Source organism: Brassica rapa, chromosome A10, assembly GCF_000309985.2.
Source record: "Brassica rapa cultivar Chiifu-401-42 chromosome A10, CAAS_Brap_v3.01, whole genome shotgun sequence".
Classification (NCBI taxonomy): domain Eukaryota; kingdom Viridiplantae; phylum Streptophyta; class Magnoliopsida; order Brassicales; family Brassicaceae; genus Brassica; species Brassica rapa.
In genome coordinates this window covers 13,727,191-13,743,536 of record NC_024804.2, presented here as the reverse complement: position 1 = coordinate 13,743,536, position 16,346 = coordinate 13,727,191, and the positions used below count along the sequence as shown (strand labels likewise).

General features: G+C 34.6%; 2 protein-coding genes across 3 annotated transcripts; one reads left to right on the top strand and one right to left on the bottom strand.

Annotated features, from left to right (window-relative positions):
* Positions 1–3,511: 3,511 nt before the first annotated feature.
* Positions 3,512–11,609, bottom strand: LOC103845492 (high affinity nitrate transporter 2.4). The gene is made up of 5 exons (XM_009122364.3): positions 10,519–11,609; positions 9,977–10,328; positions 9,383–9,498; positions 5,241–9,265; positions 3,512–5,154 (listed from the first exon to the last, which is right to left on the bottom strand). The coding sequence occupies exons 1-4, from the start codon at positions 10,974–10,976 to the stop codon at positions 8,608–8,610; spliced, it is 1,584 nt and encodes a 527-aa protein (XP_009120612.1). The 5' UTR covers positions 10,977–11,609; the 3' UTR covers positions 3,512–5,154; positions 5,241–8,607.
* A 24-nt stretch (positions 11,610–11,633) lies between these two features.
* On the top strand, positions 11,634–16,085 carry LOC103845491. Of its 2 annotated transcripts, XM_033282078.1 has the most exons (5): positions 11,634–12,111; positions 12,620–13,108; positions 13,187–13,337; positions 13,430–13,525; positions 15,753–16,085. In XM_033282078.1, exons 2-5 carry the CDS (start codon positions 12,620–12,622, stop codon positions 15,761–15,763), a joined length of 747 nt encoding a protein of 248 aa, XP_033137969.1. In that variant the 5' UTR covers positions 11,634–12,111; the 3' UTR covers positions 15,764–16,085. The 2 variants fall into 2 exon arrangements, with proteins under 2 accessions (XP_033137969.1, XP_009120611.1); XM_009122363.3 differs by lacking the exon at positions 15,753–16,085 and having other exon boundaries at positions 13,430–15,447.
* The last annotated feature ends 261 nt before the right edge of the window (positions 16,086–16,346 follow it).

Sequence of the window (16,346 nt, the reverse complement as noted above, 5' to 3'; positions counted from 1 at the left end):
TGGAGAAACTTCTTGGATCACTACAAGCATATGAAGAAAAGAAGAAGAAGAAATAATATATTATAGAGAAAGTTCTCAAGATGAGAATTGATCACAAGGAAGAAAGTGGCCGAAGCAATCCAAAACATGGTGGCGGTCAATTCCGAGGACGAGGTCGTGGTGTAAATGGACGAGGTTGGAGACCATATGAAGAAAACTTTAACCAAAGAGAAGAGAACTCATCAAGAGGTCGTGGAAGAGGAAATCCAAAATCAAGGTACGATAAATCAAGCATCAAATGTTATAATTGCTGGAAGTTTGGACATTATGCTTCTGAATGCAAAACTCCAAACAACAACAGAGTTGAAGACAAGTCCAACTATGTTGAAGAAAGGAGTAAAGAATAAGATATGCTATTGATGGCTTACAAGAATGATGAACCAAATGAGGTTCACAAGTGGTACCTTGATAGTGGTGCAAGCAACCACATGTGTGAGAATAAAAGCATGTTCGTGGAGCTCGACGAATCGTTGAAAACTAATGTGGCTTTGGGAAATGAATCGAAGATGGAAGTGAAAGGTAAAATAAATATTTTCATCCGCTTGAAGAATGGAGATCATCAATTCATTTCCAACGTTTACAACATTCCAAGCATGAAGACCAACATCTTGAGCCTAGGACAATTTTTAAAGAAAGGTTATTACATTCGACTAAAGGATAATAGACGTTCTTTAAGATATAATGCAAATAATCTCATCAAAAAGGTGTCAATTTCAAGGAATATAATGTTTGTCCTAAACATTCAAAAGGACATTGCACGATGTCTCAAGATGTACTACAAGGAGGAACTTGGCTTTGGCATCTTCGATTTGGGCATCTCGACTTTGGAGGCTTAGATCTACTTTCCAAGAAATAAATGGTGAAATGATTACCTTGCATCAACCATCCAAATCAAGTGTGTGAAGGGTGCATACTTGAAAAGAAATTCAAGATGAGTTTTCCAAAGGAGTCGGAGATAAGAGCAAGAAAGGCACTAGAACTTATACATACAAATGTATGTGGCCCGATCAAACCAAGTTCATTTGGTATGAATAACTACTTCATTCTCTTTATTGATGACTTTTCAAGAAAAACATGGGTTTACTTTTTGAAAGAAAAATCAGAAGTGTTTGAAATTTTCAAAAAATTCAAAGTCCATGTTGAGAAGAAAAGTGGTCTTAAGATCAAGTCCATAGGAGGAGAATTCATGTCTAAGGAGTTTCTGAAGTATTATGAATTTATGAAGATAATGGCATTCGAAGACAGTTGGCGGTGCTAAGAATCCCTCAACAAAATGGAGTGGTGGAAAGAAAAAATAGGATAATACTTGAGATGACAAGAAACATACTCAAGAGCAAGAAGATACCAAAGGAGTTTTAGGCAGAAGCAGTTGCGTGTGCGGTTTATATATCAAACCGATCTCCAACTAAAAGTGTTTTGGGAAAGACACCACAAGAAGCTTGGAACGGGAATCTCGGTGTCTCACACCTAAGAGTTTTTGGAAGCATTGCTCACGCTCATGTTCTAGATGAGAAGCGGAGAAAAATAGAAGATAAAAGTGAAAGTACATCTTTATTGGATATGACGCTAACTCCAAAGGCTACAAGCTCTACAATCCTGAAACAAAGAAGATAATCATTAGTCGGAATATCATCTTTGATGAAGAAAGAGAATGGGATTGGAGATCAAATGATGAAGATTAAAACTTCTTTCCGTCTTTTGAAGAAGATAATTTGGAGCAACCAAGAGAAGAGCCAGCTACCCCACCAATTTCGCCAACAAGTTCTCGAGGAGATGAAAGTTCAAGTGAAATGACTCCACGTTTTAGAAGTCTACAAGACATCTACGAGGTAACCGAAAATCATGACAACCTTACTCTATTTTTTCTATTTGCGGATTGCGAGGAACTTTTAAAAAGCTCAAGAAAAGAAATCATGGAAAAGTGAAATAGATGAAGAAATCAAGTCGATTCAAAAGAATGATAAATGAGAGTTATCTTCACTTCCAAATGGACATAAAACAATCGGTGTGAAGTGGGTGTACAAGGCAAAGAAGAATTTTAAAGAAAAAGTTGAAAGGTACAAAGCAAGATTGGTGGCAAAAGGCTATAGTTAAAGAACCGGAATCGACTATGATGCTCCATCTCTACAAAGTTTTTCACTCCAACAAAACTCTCATATATAGTTTGGATTTAGCTATAAAACCACCCAATTATTACGGAGCTTCCGTAATAATAGTTAAACTATAACCTATTGAATATAGTAGTCTAAGTGGTCAACGGATATGGCATGCTGAAAATCAGTTATGAATACTCTTTCTTGATTTCAGTGATGGTTCAAACGTTTATAGAGCAAATCATGATGAGATCCAAATTGTATTAATATGGGCTTGCTTTAATTAAGCAAATTGTGAGGATGAAACTGAAATCTATATGGGCTTCATTAACTTCCTGAAAAGTCAAGTATTTGTTAGGCTTTTATTCAAGCACGAAATGCTAATGAGCTATACAGAAAAAGTGATTTTAAGTGGGTGTTACTGAACATGGTATTTTAATGGAATTATTTAATTAGATATATTTTAATTCCCAAATGAAATCCAGCATTATTCAATTGTGTATTTATAAAAACTAGGGCCTTTTCCGGGCTACGCCCGGATTAATTTTCTATAACATTTTTATAATACTCAGATCTTATGGATCGAAAGAAAATTATATGTCTATCAATACAAAACTTGTTTAATGGTAACTTGGAAACAATTTAGTTTGCGCCTTTGTATTTGTTTGTTATCTAAAACATAGAGTGGTGAAAGATCTAACTAACTTCATAGCCAAAAATGAGTTTAAGATTTAGATACATGAACCTTTCACTAATTATCTACACATAATTTTCTTGGCATCACTTGTGAAGAAATAAATTGTAAAAAAAAATGTAAGAAAATATGTCTACGATAATTCTCAAATTCTATATACCTTTTGAATTTCAAATATAAATTATATCATGTGCTCCTCCTTCAAACAGAAAACACCACCAGATTATAACAAACCCCCTAAACATCTTCTTTTTAGATTTATTTACGTGAAGCAGTGTTACAATTATATTTTTTGGTAACACCAAAGTATTGTCAAGTATATATGTATAAATACAGCTTCAATAAGTTAAATCAGGTCATATCTCATGTTTCCTGTATATTTCTTAAAATTATTTTTCTTGTATATGTAATTTACGATAGAGATTGCAATAATATGATTAGGATATATGTTAAAAGGTTAAAGTTATCCCTATATGTTACTAAACATAGAAATGTAGACATGTTATATTAGATTTTTTAAATTGTCAAAAGTTTTGATATGATAAACAAAAATTAAGTTGAATATAATATATCAAATATAGTAGTTTGTTTCTTAATCCACCTTGAGACATTTTCCGCCGTCTTAAAGAATATTGTTTTGTATTTCTGTGGACCTTTTTTTTAAAAAAATGTTTAAATCTTTTTGTTTTAAATGTTTTGAATAATATTTAATCAATGCAATTTTTGTTTTGATTTGGAAGATACATACACTGATATAGTTTGGTAAATTTACTATATTTTTTGGAAGTATTGCAGATACAAAGGTCAGCAAAAACTTATTGCCAAAAACTTATCGCTAATCTTAATTGTTATGGAAATTAGTGTGCCACAATATATACATAACCCAACATTTTTGATCATCTAATCTTCTTACGGTAGTTTAAAAAGACAATTGGGAATTGATTGAAAAACATAGATACTATACAAAGCGGAATATCACGTAGAAAACATACATTTTCATTACTAACTCAATAATTAGGTGATTTCTCCTTGATAAGAGAAAACTGCTTGTTTTTACCGAAAAAAAAGAGAAGGCTGCTTGTAGTGTTCATAACCAATATCACTTATTAAGACATCAGAGAAGTGTACAATTTTAAGGGAAAAAATATTATAATCATCAAGTGTACACTTTTACAATGATGACGAAGTGTTTGTATTTATTGTATAAACCCGAAGGTTCACAAAAACCTAAAATACTAACACTTCTTTATAACGTGTGGGCTTACTTTAAAATATTTCAAAAATTCACCGGTCCATTCTAGTCTTGTATTTGTTCCCATCTTAATCCTGGTCTCATCTCACTGTCAATTTTTCCCAAAATCTGATATCCTTCTCAGGTCCCTGTGTATCATCAAAAAAAGATGACAAACCAAAATCAGATTTTCTTCTCAAGTCTGTGTTTATCATCAAAGAAAGATTAAGACGAACCTATTCATCTGAGGTCACGTTTCAGAAAGTAACTCTAAGGCGAAAATTCTAATCAATGAAGTTTACAGAAAACAAAGCAAGATCAAGAAAGTAAACAATCATTTACACATTTACAGAACAGAGTTAGGAAAAATCAAATGGATTTTCGTCTCCATTATGGCAGATGCAAATACTTTGCTTGTTTTGAGCTATGAACAGATGCCTCTGCTATAGAGTTGTTAATATTTTTAAACGCTTTAGAAAATAACGAACATGTAAATCCTAGAAGAAAAACGGAAGCCTCAAAGATACTCTTACCATAAACGCTTTAGGAGGAATATTTCCTATTTATTGAATTAGATACTCTGAATATTAAAAACGGAAGCCTCAATGAAAGTATCTTTCTATGTTCATCATGCATATGAAAAATATGACAATCTTTCGAATTCATACATTGACAATCACGTAAAAATATGAAAAAGATTACTTGTTGATCACAATATTAATTTACACTATGCGGATGTAATCCTTACCTGTCATATATGTTCCTCAAACTATATCATCGTAATTATCATAGATTTCTAAATAATTAACTAAGAAGAGTAATCCTAAAAGCAGAGTACATATTGTATCAAGAAAAAGCCATTAAAGAACACAAAATCAGATACATATAACTGTAATAAACCTATATTAAAGATAGAAAACTGTACCTCTGAGAGTCTTTGCGTTAACGGCCATGACCAGCAACACGGTGGGTGTTTTCACCAGAAAACTTTCACCAAACGCCAAAAAAAAAAAAACGTTCTAAGAATCACATAGAGAAGCTACTCTTTCAGTAAGCTCCGCCACTGATTCACCATCTCCTTCCTCAGCTATGGTGTCCTGCAACGCACAGAACATAAACAACAGTAAGTAAACTCCATCTTCATGTTCCTTTGAAGATCCTCTGTTTTTTTTTTCCAACTAACCTCTTTGTCGGTTTTAGATTGGACACCAATGCATTTAGAACCGCTGATGCTCGAACTCTTCATGAGGCTACAAGCACTGTAACCTCTTCCATTGTCTGGTTCCTCAGATTCCAAAGTTGAAGCCACAGCAGCTGTTGACCACTCTGAGCAGGAACTCTCTCTCTGCAAGACACAATCACAGAGAAGCCCAATGCTTTCAGAGAAAGAGAGAGCAAAGCAAGAGATTCTGTGAAAAGACATTACCTTGGCAAGGAAGCATGGTGTCTATGCATTGCAGTACTTCCTCCTCCTCCTGCTCCTGCCCCTGGTTTACCTTGATTCTCTTCAAGGTGAGCAAACTGCCTCTTGAATCGATCAACCCCACTGCATAAACAACAGAAGATTTCTCGGTTTCATTCTGTTTCAGGGAATAATAGTTCATGAGTTGTTTAATTAGCTAACCTAGGGTACATGAAGCTAAGCTGATCACCATCGTGCTTGTATTCCTCCAGCATCTGAGGAATATCTAGTGTTTTTTTTCCAGAGATAAGCGATAGTTAGATCAATGAAGAGAACCAGAGGACAATAAGACAGGGTCAAAATCTTTTTTTTTTGAGTTACCTCTCGGTAGATTAATTCTCTGACATCATCTTTGTTCAACTTCTTTCTCTCAAAATCAAACTCAAGCTTTGATATTGGCTGTGTTGATGGTTCCTGCTCTGAGTTTGACAGACCACGTAAGTAAGAAGAAGGAGTAAAAGAAGGAGATGTAATTGATTGTAGAGTATTGATGGATGGATTAGAACTCAGTCGAAATTGTTTCACTGGGGAGAAGACGAAGTGGTAGAGGAGAAGAGTCTCGGCATCTCTGCGTCGTAGATTAGTTTCTAGGTTTAGTTCAATAAAAAATGAAGTCCAAACCTAAACAAACAAAGCCCACACACCTAATCTACTTTAAACACACCTTAAGCCCAGACTCAAAAATAAAATGTTATGATTGGTTGATTATTTTTGTTAATGTGGCAACCTAGAAATTCAGTATATGTGGCTTTTAGTATTGTGATGAATTAAAATCCACTGTTATTCAATATCCAACTGATTTGTTAGAATTCAGTTATTTTGGAATTTAATGGACTTTATTTTTAAACCAAAAGTAAAATAAGTATGTCTTTTCACCAATTGGAAGGATTTTAAAAATACTTTAATTTTTTTCTCTCTCAGTTACTCTTCTTTTATGGCTCATATTTGGAACTTTTGTTACCAACTAATTATACAATGGGGAATGTGATTTTTATTAGAGGTAAACACATCATCTTTTTATTTTTGAGGAGTACTTTTATTTATTAACCTTATCTTCATGTGATTAACACAATTGCCATTACTTATGTGTCATCATGAAAGCTCTTTTAACACTTTTGTTTTTAAAAAAATTAAAGAACCTCATTTGAGTAGATAAATTACATATAATTCCATTGCACATTAAAATTAAAACTAGATAGTGACTACACTATATGCTTTTCACATTAAACGTTTGATATCTAAGAGTTTTTACTTCTTATATATATATGAGTTTACAGTTTTCTTCTTCTTTGTATGCATATTCATATAGGAAGAACATTATAACATTTCTTTAATATCCTAGACGTAGCTACATTTCTCGGGTGTACACGAAGATAATGTTATCAAAGCCTCGATTTATTCTCATCTTCTCATCTTTATATCTGAAACATAAAAGTAATCAAACATCTTTGTACTAATCTTTGCAGAAAGACACATTGTTTTTTTTTTGTTAATTGGTTTTTGTTTAGGACAATAACATTGTATAAACATATATCATTTGTCTAAACATATATATATATATATATATATTCTTATTATATATGACAATACTTATATGATTCAAATAAATAAATGGGGAATCAACCCTAGAAATTAAATAAATGGGGGATCTGATGGCATCTTTTAATATCAAATCCAATAATATTGGTTTCATATATTTACATGATTCCTTTTCAAATTTTACATTTGACGGTAATTTATGCAACATATAAAATATAAGAAACTGATATACACAATCGATATAACACAATATGATTTCGGTTAATATAGGAAAGTTACTACTAATTTATACACAACTTTCATGACCAATTAAAATTATACACAAAATTGTAGAGAATTATTTACCATTAGTCTCACGATATAATATTTGACTCAATTCTTGTGGCCTATAATTTGTTCCTTTCATATTATATTATTCTACAACCTATGTTTCATTTTATCTTAACTTATATTATGAAATCAGTAATTATATTGCCTATGTTTCGTTTTATCTTAAATTCATAACTAATTTTATATAAGTTTTTGCTTACTTTCGTAGATTTGCTTTCACAAACTATACTTCAATTACACCTAACCAATAACACAAGCTTTTTGAAAAATCCAAGCTTACCTTATATAAATATGTACAATTTCGTTCAATATTTCATTATATAACATGTAAAATTTGTGACCATGGCTTTTAACTTTTTAATATCTATAGATTAAAAATTATAATCTCTTTTAGTTCATTCACTCCGCGTAGGGCGCGAGTTACCACTTAGTTACAATATATAGATAGCATAAGATGCTAATTTAGGTTAATATTATTTACATTAGAGTCTTCCATATCTACATCTATGTCCTTAATACTAATATGTCCTTTCTCCCATTTCTATTTTCAGTTTCAGTCTTGCTCTGCTTCTTCTGCCACTTAGGTGAAGCTACAAATGAGTTCCATTTCTCCACGCTCGCCATCAGCAACTTAAAGCTCCTTGGCGCTCGTCTCAGCAGTGGAATCGTTAGCGTCACGTGTGACCTCCGTTCCTAATTAACTCTGGCGCCGGGAAGTCGTGTACGCTAACCCAATCAGAACGTGTCGATGACGGTTTCGAAAGACTTTCTCATGTGTCATAACTTCATATTCCAAAATCTTAATATAAAAAGTCCTCCAATTTTTTTTTTTTTTTTGAAATTCGGTAGTTTTAAAAATAATAAATTACACTGTCATCAGTAATAAACATCACAATCAATTACAGTGAAATCTGCTTGCCTTGAATTGAATTCAACAAATCCATTAAAAACTCACTCAAACTCACATTCCAATACTCAGATTCAATTCCTTTAAATTACTATATCCAATAACGCTATGGGGTATTTTGGCTACATGAGCATAAAAATTGATTAAAGAGATACGACTGAAACAAACAATAAAATTTAAAACAATTTAACTTGTTAACGAAATTACAGAAAGAGTAGCATGTTCCTCTTATAAAAAGTAAACATATCGAGCAAGTACTTACACATCCGGAGCAATAGCAATTGATAACACATTTAAAATACAAAATAACTCTCAAACGTGTTCCGGGGTACGATCAGGTCCAGAAGCCACGAACCGTCCACGCTCCGACCTACTATTGACGGCGAACTTTAAACTTCCTTCATGCATTCCCTTTTGCTTCTCCGTTTCCGTCCACTCTTTCAAGTAATAATATTCCTCCGTCGACTTCACTTCATCTCCCGTGGAAGACAAAAACATGCTCCCCCATTGCGGGAAATGCACTAAAGTGACAGGTAATGTGCATGCCATAATCATCACCCCCATCCACGTCAGCCCTTGTTCAGTGGTGAACGTCGAGGTCGAGAAGAACACAAGCTGGGTCAACCCAGAGCCGAAGTTTCCTCCAGCTCCAGTTAACCCAGAGATGATGCCTAAGGATCGGCGTGAGATGAAAGGTATGATGGCGAAAGTGGCTCCACAAGCGGCTTGAGCGCCGAGAGAGAAGAGGATCATAGAGAAAACCGCCGTTGGGAGGGTCGTGGCTCGGCCTAGCAATACGCAGAAGCAACCGCCTAAGGTTTGAATGATCCATAGGGTCCAGAGACGGCCTCTCATGCCAAAGTATCTAGCCGAAATGTCTGAGGCCCATCCACCAATAGGACGTGCAAAGAAATTAGCCATACCAAAGCTTGCTGCGATTATACCGGCCGTGTGAAGCTTGAGATGGAACCTACAAATAATGGTCACCATATACTGAGTCGTTTTATCCATATACGTTATTTATATATTTTGGGGTTTAATTGGTAACAAATTAAATTTAAGTACGTGTTACATTTAATTATTTAACCTGTCAAAAAAGTACTCGGCGATGACGTTATCGGTTGTGAGCTCTACTCCCATAGAATATCCATATAGTAGCACGAAGACCCATGTCCTATAGTTTGTGATCGCGTACCATAAAACCTGGTAAAGTTGTCCACACGAAAATTAAGAGTCTTCATAAAAACGAGAAAAGATATATAACAACAAAAATGAGAAAATTTATGTAGGTATGGTATAAATTATTACAATCCTTAGACTTAAGTATAAGGGTTTCGCAGTAAAAATAAAATAAAATAAAATAAGGGCATCGAAATTTCCTTTTAAAACATATTTACATACTTGTGAGAGTTTGAAATGACTAAGAAAGCCATGAATTAGACTGTTTTGTTGGATAAATTTATCTGTCTAAAAGAAAAAAAAATCTGTATATTTAAATATTAATCTAGTTAAGTTGCCTCGTTGAAAAAATAGGAAGTTAAGTTGTCTCAGAACAACATTAAAAAATACAATGGAAAAATATATAATCTAGACAACGATCTGTACTTCTGCAGACCTTAATATATGTAAGATTAAGATTCAAAGGATCCAAGAAGAAGCACTTATTTAATTCAAGTAGTACCTTTGAGAACTTGTCTTTCGTGACAGCACCTTTCTTCTCAAGTGTGCTTCTATTACCATCAGGGAGATCTTGTCCTAGAGTCAAGACCAAGATGCCCATAATGATGTGCATCCACCCGGGGACGAAGAAAGCCATCCTCCACGCTGTGAAGGACGTGGACCCTAACCGTCGGATGATCTCATAGACCAGAGGCATGAGCAGCTGCGTGACTCCACCGCCCATATTTCCCCACCCAGCCGCTGTCCCGTTCACTAAACCTATGATCTGACCGTTGAACATCGTGCTCATCCAATATTGGCATGACACGAAGGTGGCAAGGCAGAACCCGATCATGAATCTTACCGTTATGTACCTATCGTAAAACAACTTGTTAGAAATTTCACATTGAATACATATATATGAAATCATTAACAAATAATTAATTAACCTTTTTGTTGAAAATAAAATAACTTTTAGCAAAAATATTTTTAGATAAGACGTCTCAAACTAGTAAAAGTAACACTTTAGATTTGTGCAATTTTACAATATACAAGCCTGCTTACCCGCCGGCATCAGCAACGAAAGACATTGAGAAGACAGTTGGAGCCGAGAGCATGACGAGGAATGCGCATCCATAACGTGGCCCAAGGAGATCGCAAACGGCTCCCATAACAAGCCTAGAGAAGATACTTCCGGAGACAGAGGCAACACCGGCGTTTCCTACATCTTGTCTGGTGAGATTAAGGTTATCTCGAATAATGGGGACAAGAGGAGCAGCAGCAAAAGTGGAAATGAAGCAAGTGAAGAATGAGATCCATGCAAGATGGAAAGTTCTCATGTGTGGAGCTGCAAATGAGAGGAGTTTGAAGACTTTGGCTTTGTGTTCGGTATCCACGGGAAGAGAAAACATTGCTGATGTGTCCGAAGGAACCACAGGAGACTGGACCGAGAATGCATAGCTTTGTTCTCGTCCGGTGACTCCGTGCATTGAGCTTCCCGGTTCACCCAAACCATTAGCCATTTTGTATTATTATTATTTTGCTTGTGGGTTTGTGTTATATTGAACAAAAGGAGAAGGATTGGTTTATATAGAGATACGAAAGTTTTAGCAAGAGCCGATGGAGATTCTAAAAGGCCATAAGTGGGATTCGTTTAACGCATATAATATAGTTATACTATATTAGTATAGTTCTTAACGCTAATTAATGACCCAAAATTTGTCTTATGTGATACTGATTACAATTATACTAGTTGTGTCTTATAATAATAATGTGGAATATTCACTTTCGCCGCGAGCATGCTTAAACGAGAGTTAAGCCTCGTCTTACGTCCCAAAGGTTCACTTAGATTCCAATTTAGTATTTATAAACACCTGTCCGTATTCTCAGAATTAGATGTTTGAAAGGAGAATTACTACTTATTTCGAGTTTCGTCGCTGTAATATGTTTTCTTTGATTTAATAATATTGGAGAGAAGATCCCACATCGGATATATGAAAGGGACTTGAGTAATATATAAGGGACTTGGGTCAATCCACTAATTGCCAATTGGTTTTAAGTTGGAAGTCCAAGAAACTTATCATGGTCCCTTTCATATATCCGATGTGGGATCTTCTCTCCAATAAATAATTTTATACCCGATATAAGAAAGCTAAATATATTTATATTCTAAGGTGTGTATAGGCCAGGGCAAATAATCCGGACCCGATAACCCGAACCGAACCCGGTCCGATTAAGCCGGTTCGGGTCGGGTTCGGATCTTGTTAAAAAACCGAATGGGTCTGTTTTTTTGGTATAATGGGTTTTGGGTCGGGTCGGGTTTAAACCGAGAACCCGAATGGTTATAACCGAGACCCGATCTTATCTAACCTTGTTTCACTCATCCCTCGATATTTTATTTCCCTATTCGGATAAAGAGAGATTCTTTGCGTGATCTCAACAATTCAATCCGTGAAATCTCTCAATCCCTAAATATTTTCACCCAAATCGTTTCCTTAATCCGATTAGCTGCATATTCTCTTTGATTCTCTTTTGATTTCGAATTTGAAGACCTAATTTGTAGCTCTTATAAATGTCTCTTCAATTTCTTAAACTCGACAACGCAATCTCCCTACTATCATCTTCTCCTTCGTCAGATAATTCAAGCAGCAGCCAGAGGTACTCGTTTTTCACTTTCGGGTTTTCGGGTTTGGGAAATCTCATTGTGTCTCCGGTTAAATACTTTAGCTTTATTGTGTTTAATCTGTTTCTGTGAATAGTTATCGAGTTAAACATGTTTAAATATGCTTCAAGGAAACTCTTTTGATCGGTTTTACATTCACTGTATACGAGTCGTTGTTTTACATGCACTGTATATGAGTCGTTGTTTGATGCTAATCTATTTTGATTTTTAAAACTGTGTATCATGCTAGTTGAATACGTTTGCTGAGAAATGATTTAATTTTCTTCGAAAGAGTATTATTTTATTCGTTATGAGTTGTTTTGTCATATTTGGATACGTGTGCTTAGGTTCTTTTAAAGTATTATTGAATTCATGATTATGAGTTGTTGTTTGATGCCATTTTGATACGTGTGCTAAGTTTTTTTAAGGCGTATTACTACTTTTCATTATGTCATTTAATTCTTTTTTATGTGCTTATGAATATTGTGGTTCACTTACGTGCAGATGGTTTCATCATCCTCTAAAAGTGCTCAGAAAGGTGGAGATGGCAAAGAGCGTGAGTGTGAAGATGAAGTATGTCAAACTCCTGAGTTCTGTGGGAAAAGGAAGCAAACAGATACACCTTGTGGAGAAAGTTCTCAGCCAAATAAGATGAAAAAGATTGTTGTGCCAAGGTCTGGTGTATGGAAGCACTACACCAGAACAAAGGAGAGCCGTGACAAGTGCCTTTGTCACTACTGCCAGAAGGTCTTCTCATGTGCAACAAAATCAGGAACTTCCAACCTCCAGAAGCATCTGCAAATCTGCAGAGAGTACCAGTCCTACTTGATCAGTAAAGGAAAAGATCAAACTGTCATCAGTGACGTAGGCAGTGTGAAGACATCAAACGTGCCTGAGCCGCTTTTCAGAGAAGCCACAAATGAGCTACTCGTGTTAGCTGAATTGCCTCTTTCTTTCATAGAAAGTACAGGCTGGAAACACTTCTGCAATAAGGTAAAACATTGTATATCTGTATTCTAAATGATTTTGTCTATCTCTGAAACTAATAATACCTTTTCTATGTATATCAAGGTTAATTTTTACAAACCCCACTCAAGAAGAACTGCTACTAGGGACATTGTGGAGATGTTTGTGAAGAAGAAAGAGGCCCTGAAAAGATGGTTGTACACCAATCAGCAGAGAGTTTCTCTTACCACTGATATTTGGGTATCTCAAGTAACAGGTAACGTTTTTTTTTTCTTTAAGTGATGTCATTTATTTGTTGATACCAATATCATTTTCAGTTTACTAATATCATTTTTACGTTGTTGGCAGGTGCAAGTTACATGGTTGTAACTGCACATTTTGTTGACCCAACTTGGCAGCTGAAGAAACTCATTCTAGGATTCAAATTCGTTATGGATCATAAAGGTCAGACCATTTCTAATGTTCTTCTAGAGTGTCTAGCTGATTGGGGAATTCAGAAATTGTTTTCTAGCTGATTGGGGAATTCAAACCGAAACCCGGTTTAGAACCGAACCCGAAAACTAAATGGGTTCAACCGGGTTTAGGATGTTTTACTAAATCCGAACCGAACCCGACAAAACCCGAACCGAGACCGACCCGAACTTTTATAATACCCGAATGGGGCTGATTTTTGTAAACCCGAAAACCCGAAACCCGATTAGAACCGAACCGAACCCGAATGGTCACCCGATTGCCCAGGCCTAGGTGTGTACATTGATAATATACTGCACGAACCCGGAGCTACTATAACTCTATTGGTAAAACCTTCTGCTCTAAGGGTGAATATGTTAGGTACGAATCTCAGTCTCTACGAGAAAGAGATTTAGTAATCGGTTTTTGTCTCTGGTATAAAAAGATTATGGGATTCGGTCCTAAACTTCTTAAATGGAAATAAAAAAACTGCACGAAATGTAAGTTCGAGAAAATTATAGTGATCTTTCATATGTAAATACACAGCAATTCCTCCTTGCAGAGAGTAAATTTTTGCCTTTACAAATATTATATACCATAAAGTATCGGTGGCAATCAAGTGGTGGTAGTCTAGTGGTGGTAGTCTAGTGATAATCTCTTGAGACTTGGTGTATATCAACATTAGTTATGGATTCAATTTTCTATGGGAACTAAATTATCATTATTTGGTCAATCTTGACTTGGGCCCAAGTGATTTACATGGTGGATCGCAATAGATGATCGGTTTATCTTCTAGCATTAGTCGGAAAGTATTCTAAACTCGGTTCAAGCAGTAAGCAGTGTGGTAGCCAATTCACTCTGTAGCATTAAGTGCGTTCCTCCTGAAACCGACCGGATCGGCCGATAGGGTTTATCAAAAAAAATATCGATGGCAGAGGTAGGGTTCTTTTTATTTAGGAACCATAGAGTGTTACAGATGAGAAATTCATTTAGGTTAATTATAGCTCTACTGGTTATTAGAAGTAAATTTTTCTTGAAAGTTGTGATGCAAGAGGAGGGGAGTAAACTGGTAAATTTGAGTTTTCTTCACATAATGGGGTAATCAATCCAAGAAAATCACGGCGTGATTCATTACGTTATATTCATTCATACATGGGGAAAAGTCAGGTGATCCTTCCTCTCTACGTGAAAATGTCTTTGCATTGACTGAAAGGTTTCATTTGATATGTATATTATTTTGGGGTTAATTTTTTAAAATATATTAGCTAGTGTCATAGAAAGAAACAAAATATTAGATTCTTACTTATTAAAATATAGTTTTGATGATGATGTAATCAGATCCCTAACTATGCTTAGAAATATTGTAACAGCAGAATAACAGTTGTACTTATTATAGTTAAAAAGTCACAATGCGTTTTCCTCACTAAAACTAATACAAAATTGGGAAAATACAGAGGATACGTGCAATAAATAATATTTTGTTTTCGATAATATAATTTGTATGTTTGTAACAAAAAAATACTCAAGATGACAAAAAGAACCATATATAAGTTTTTTGATTAACACTTTTAGAAAGAGTGATCACATAATATTTAGAGAACGTTATATTTGTTCCTTAGCTAGTGTTAATTCATGATGACGTACATGTTTTGTGACAAAAAACGTGTTTCTACTTTTAGCGGTTCTGCGTTTATGGTCTTTTCCGCAAGGAAATTTGAAATTTCTATTAAGACAACTTATTACTAGAAAAATTGGGTCATATATACATGGCCGGCTCTTTGGGGCAGACAAACAGTGCGACTACCCCGGACTCAAGCACATATCCTTTCGTATACTAATAATTAAGAGGTTCAATTTTTTTTTTTATAAATCTATATTTTATATAGAAAAAAATTATAAATATAATAAATAAAATTGAAAAGGGTCTAAAATTATTTGATATGTATATAATTTTATTTTCATTACAAAATTTTATCGATTAAATTTTAATAATATTTTAAATATTATCTGTATATAAATTTTAGAGAGTTAAAAAAATACTTTTGTCGTAGGATCCCTAACAGTGTTGAGCCGGTCCTGCATATATACACAAAAAATCATAAATCCACTGTGATTCAAAAACAAAAATCATAAATATACTGACTAACTAAAACTCCACTTTCTCTTTCTATTTCTCTACTCTCTCTCTCTCAATTTAATTTCGTCTTTTTTTGTTATTTAGATCTTCACTAGACCATCAACACAGACTGCCAATATCTCTTGGCAGCAATCATCTCGAAGGATCATCCGGCTGATCTCTACGGAATCATTCATAAAATCGAAAATCTATCTTTAATTTTCTGCTCTGTTTCTTTTAAATTGATTGCAAGACTTCTGAATTCCACATCTGATCACTTAGCAAAATCAGCCCTTTGTACTGCTACTGCAACTCTGCCCTAGTTGGGTGGTAGCTTTCTTTTTAATAGTATAATAATCGGTGTTCAAAAAAATCCTTATCGCTACCATATAAATTATTCTGATTGTTTTCATTTTATATGTATTTTTTGGGAATGTATTCTAAAGAAAAAAAGAAGCAAAACACTCAAAAGGAATCTTATATTGTCCACTGCCTTAGCAACATGCTGGTTACAATGCCAGCAGATTTACAGACGCATACAAATAATTATATATACCAAATTGTGAATTATACGTGTATCTAAGACTAAAGCGGTCCAACAATTGCATGTCAAATTCTCTGGATTCCATTAGCGAATTTAATTCGATGATGTCATCAGGTTATGTTATTTTATTTTGGTAATGAATGCATTTTTTTAAT

Bases quoted from the DNA above. Each gene is read 5' to 3' on its own strand.
- LOC103845492 (XM_009122364.3), bottom strand. From the start codon at position 10,976: ATGGCTAATGGTTTGGGTGAACCGGGAAGCTCAATGCACGGAGTCACC. The intron at 10,329-10,518 runs GTAAGCAGGCTT...GTTTTACGATAG, and splicing joins TTCGTTGCTGATGCCGGCGG to GTACATAACGGTAAGATTCA. The intron at 9,266-9,382 runs GTTAAATAATTA...CATTATTTGTAG, and splicing joins GCCGAGTACTTTTTTGACAG to GTTCCATCTCAAGCTTCACA.
- LOC103845491 (XM_009122363.3), top strand. From the start codon at position 12,620: ATGGTTTCATCATCCTCTAAAAGTGCTCAGAAAGGTGGAGATGGCAAA. The intron at 13,109-13,186 runs GTAAAACATTGT...ATGTATATCAAG, and splicing joins GGAAACACTTCTGCAATAAG to GTTAATTTTTACAAACCCCA. The intron at 13,338-13,429 runs GTAACGTTTTTT...CGTTGTTGGCAG, and splicing joins TTGGGTATCTCAAGTAACAG to GTGCAAGTTACATGGTTGTA.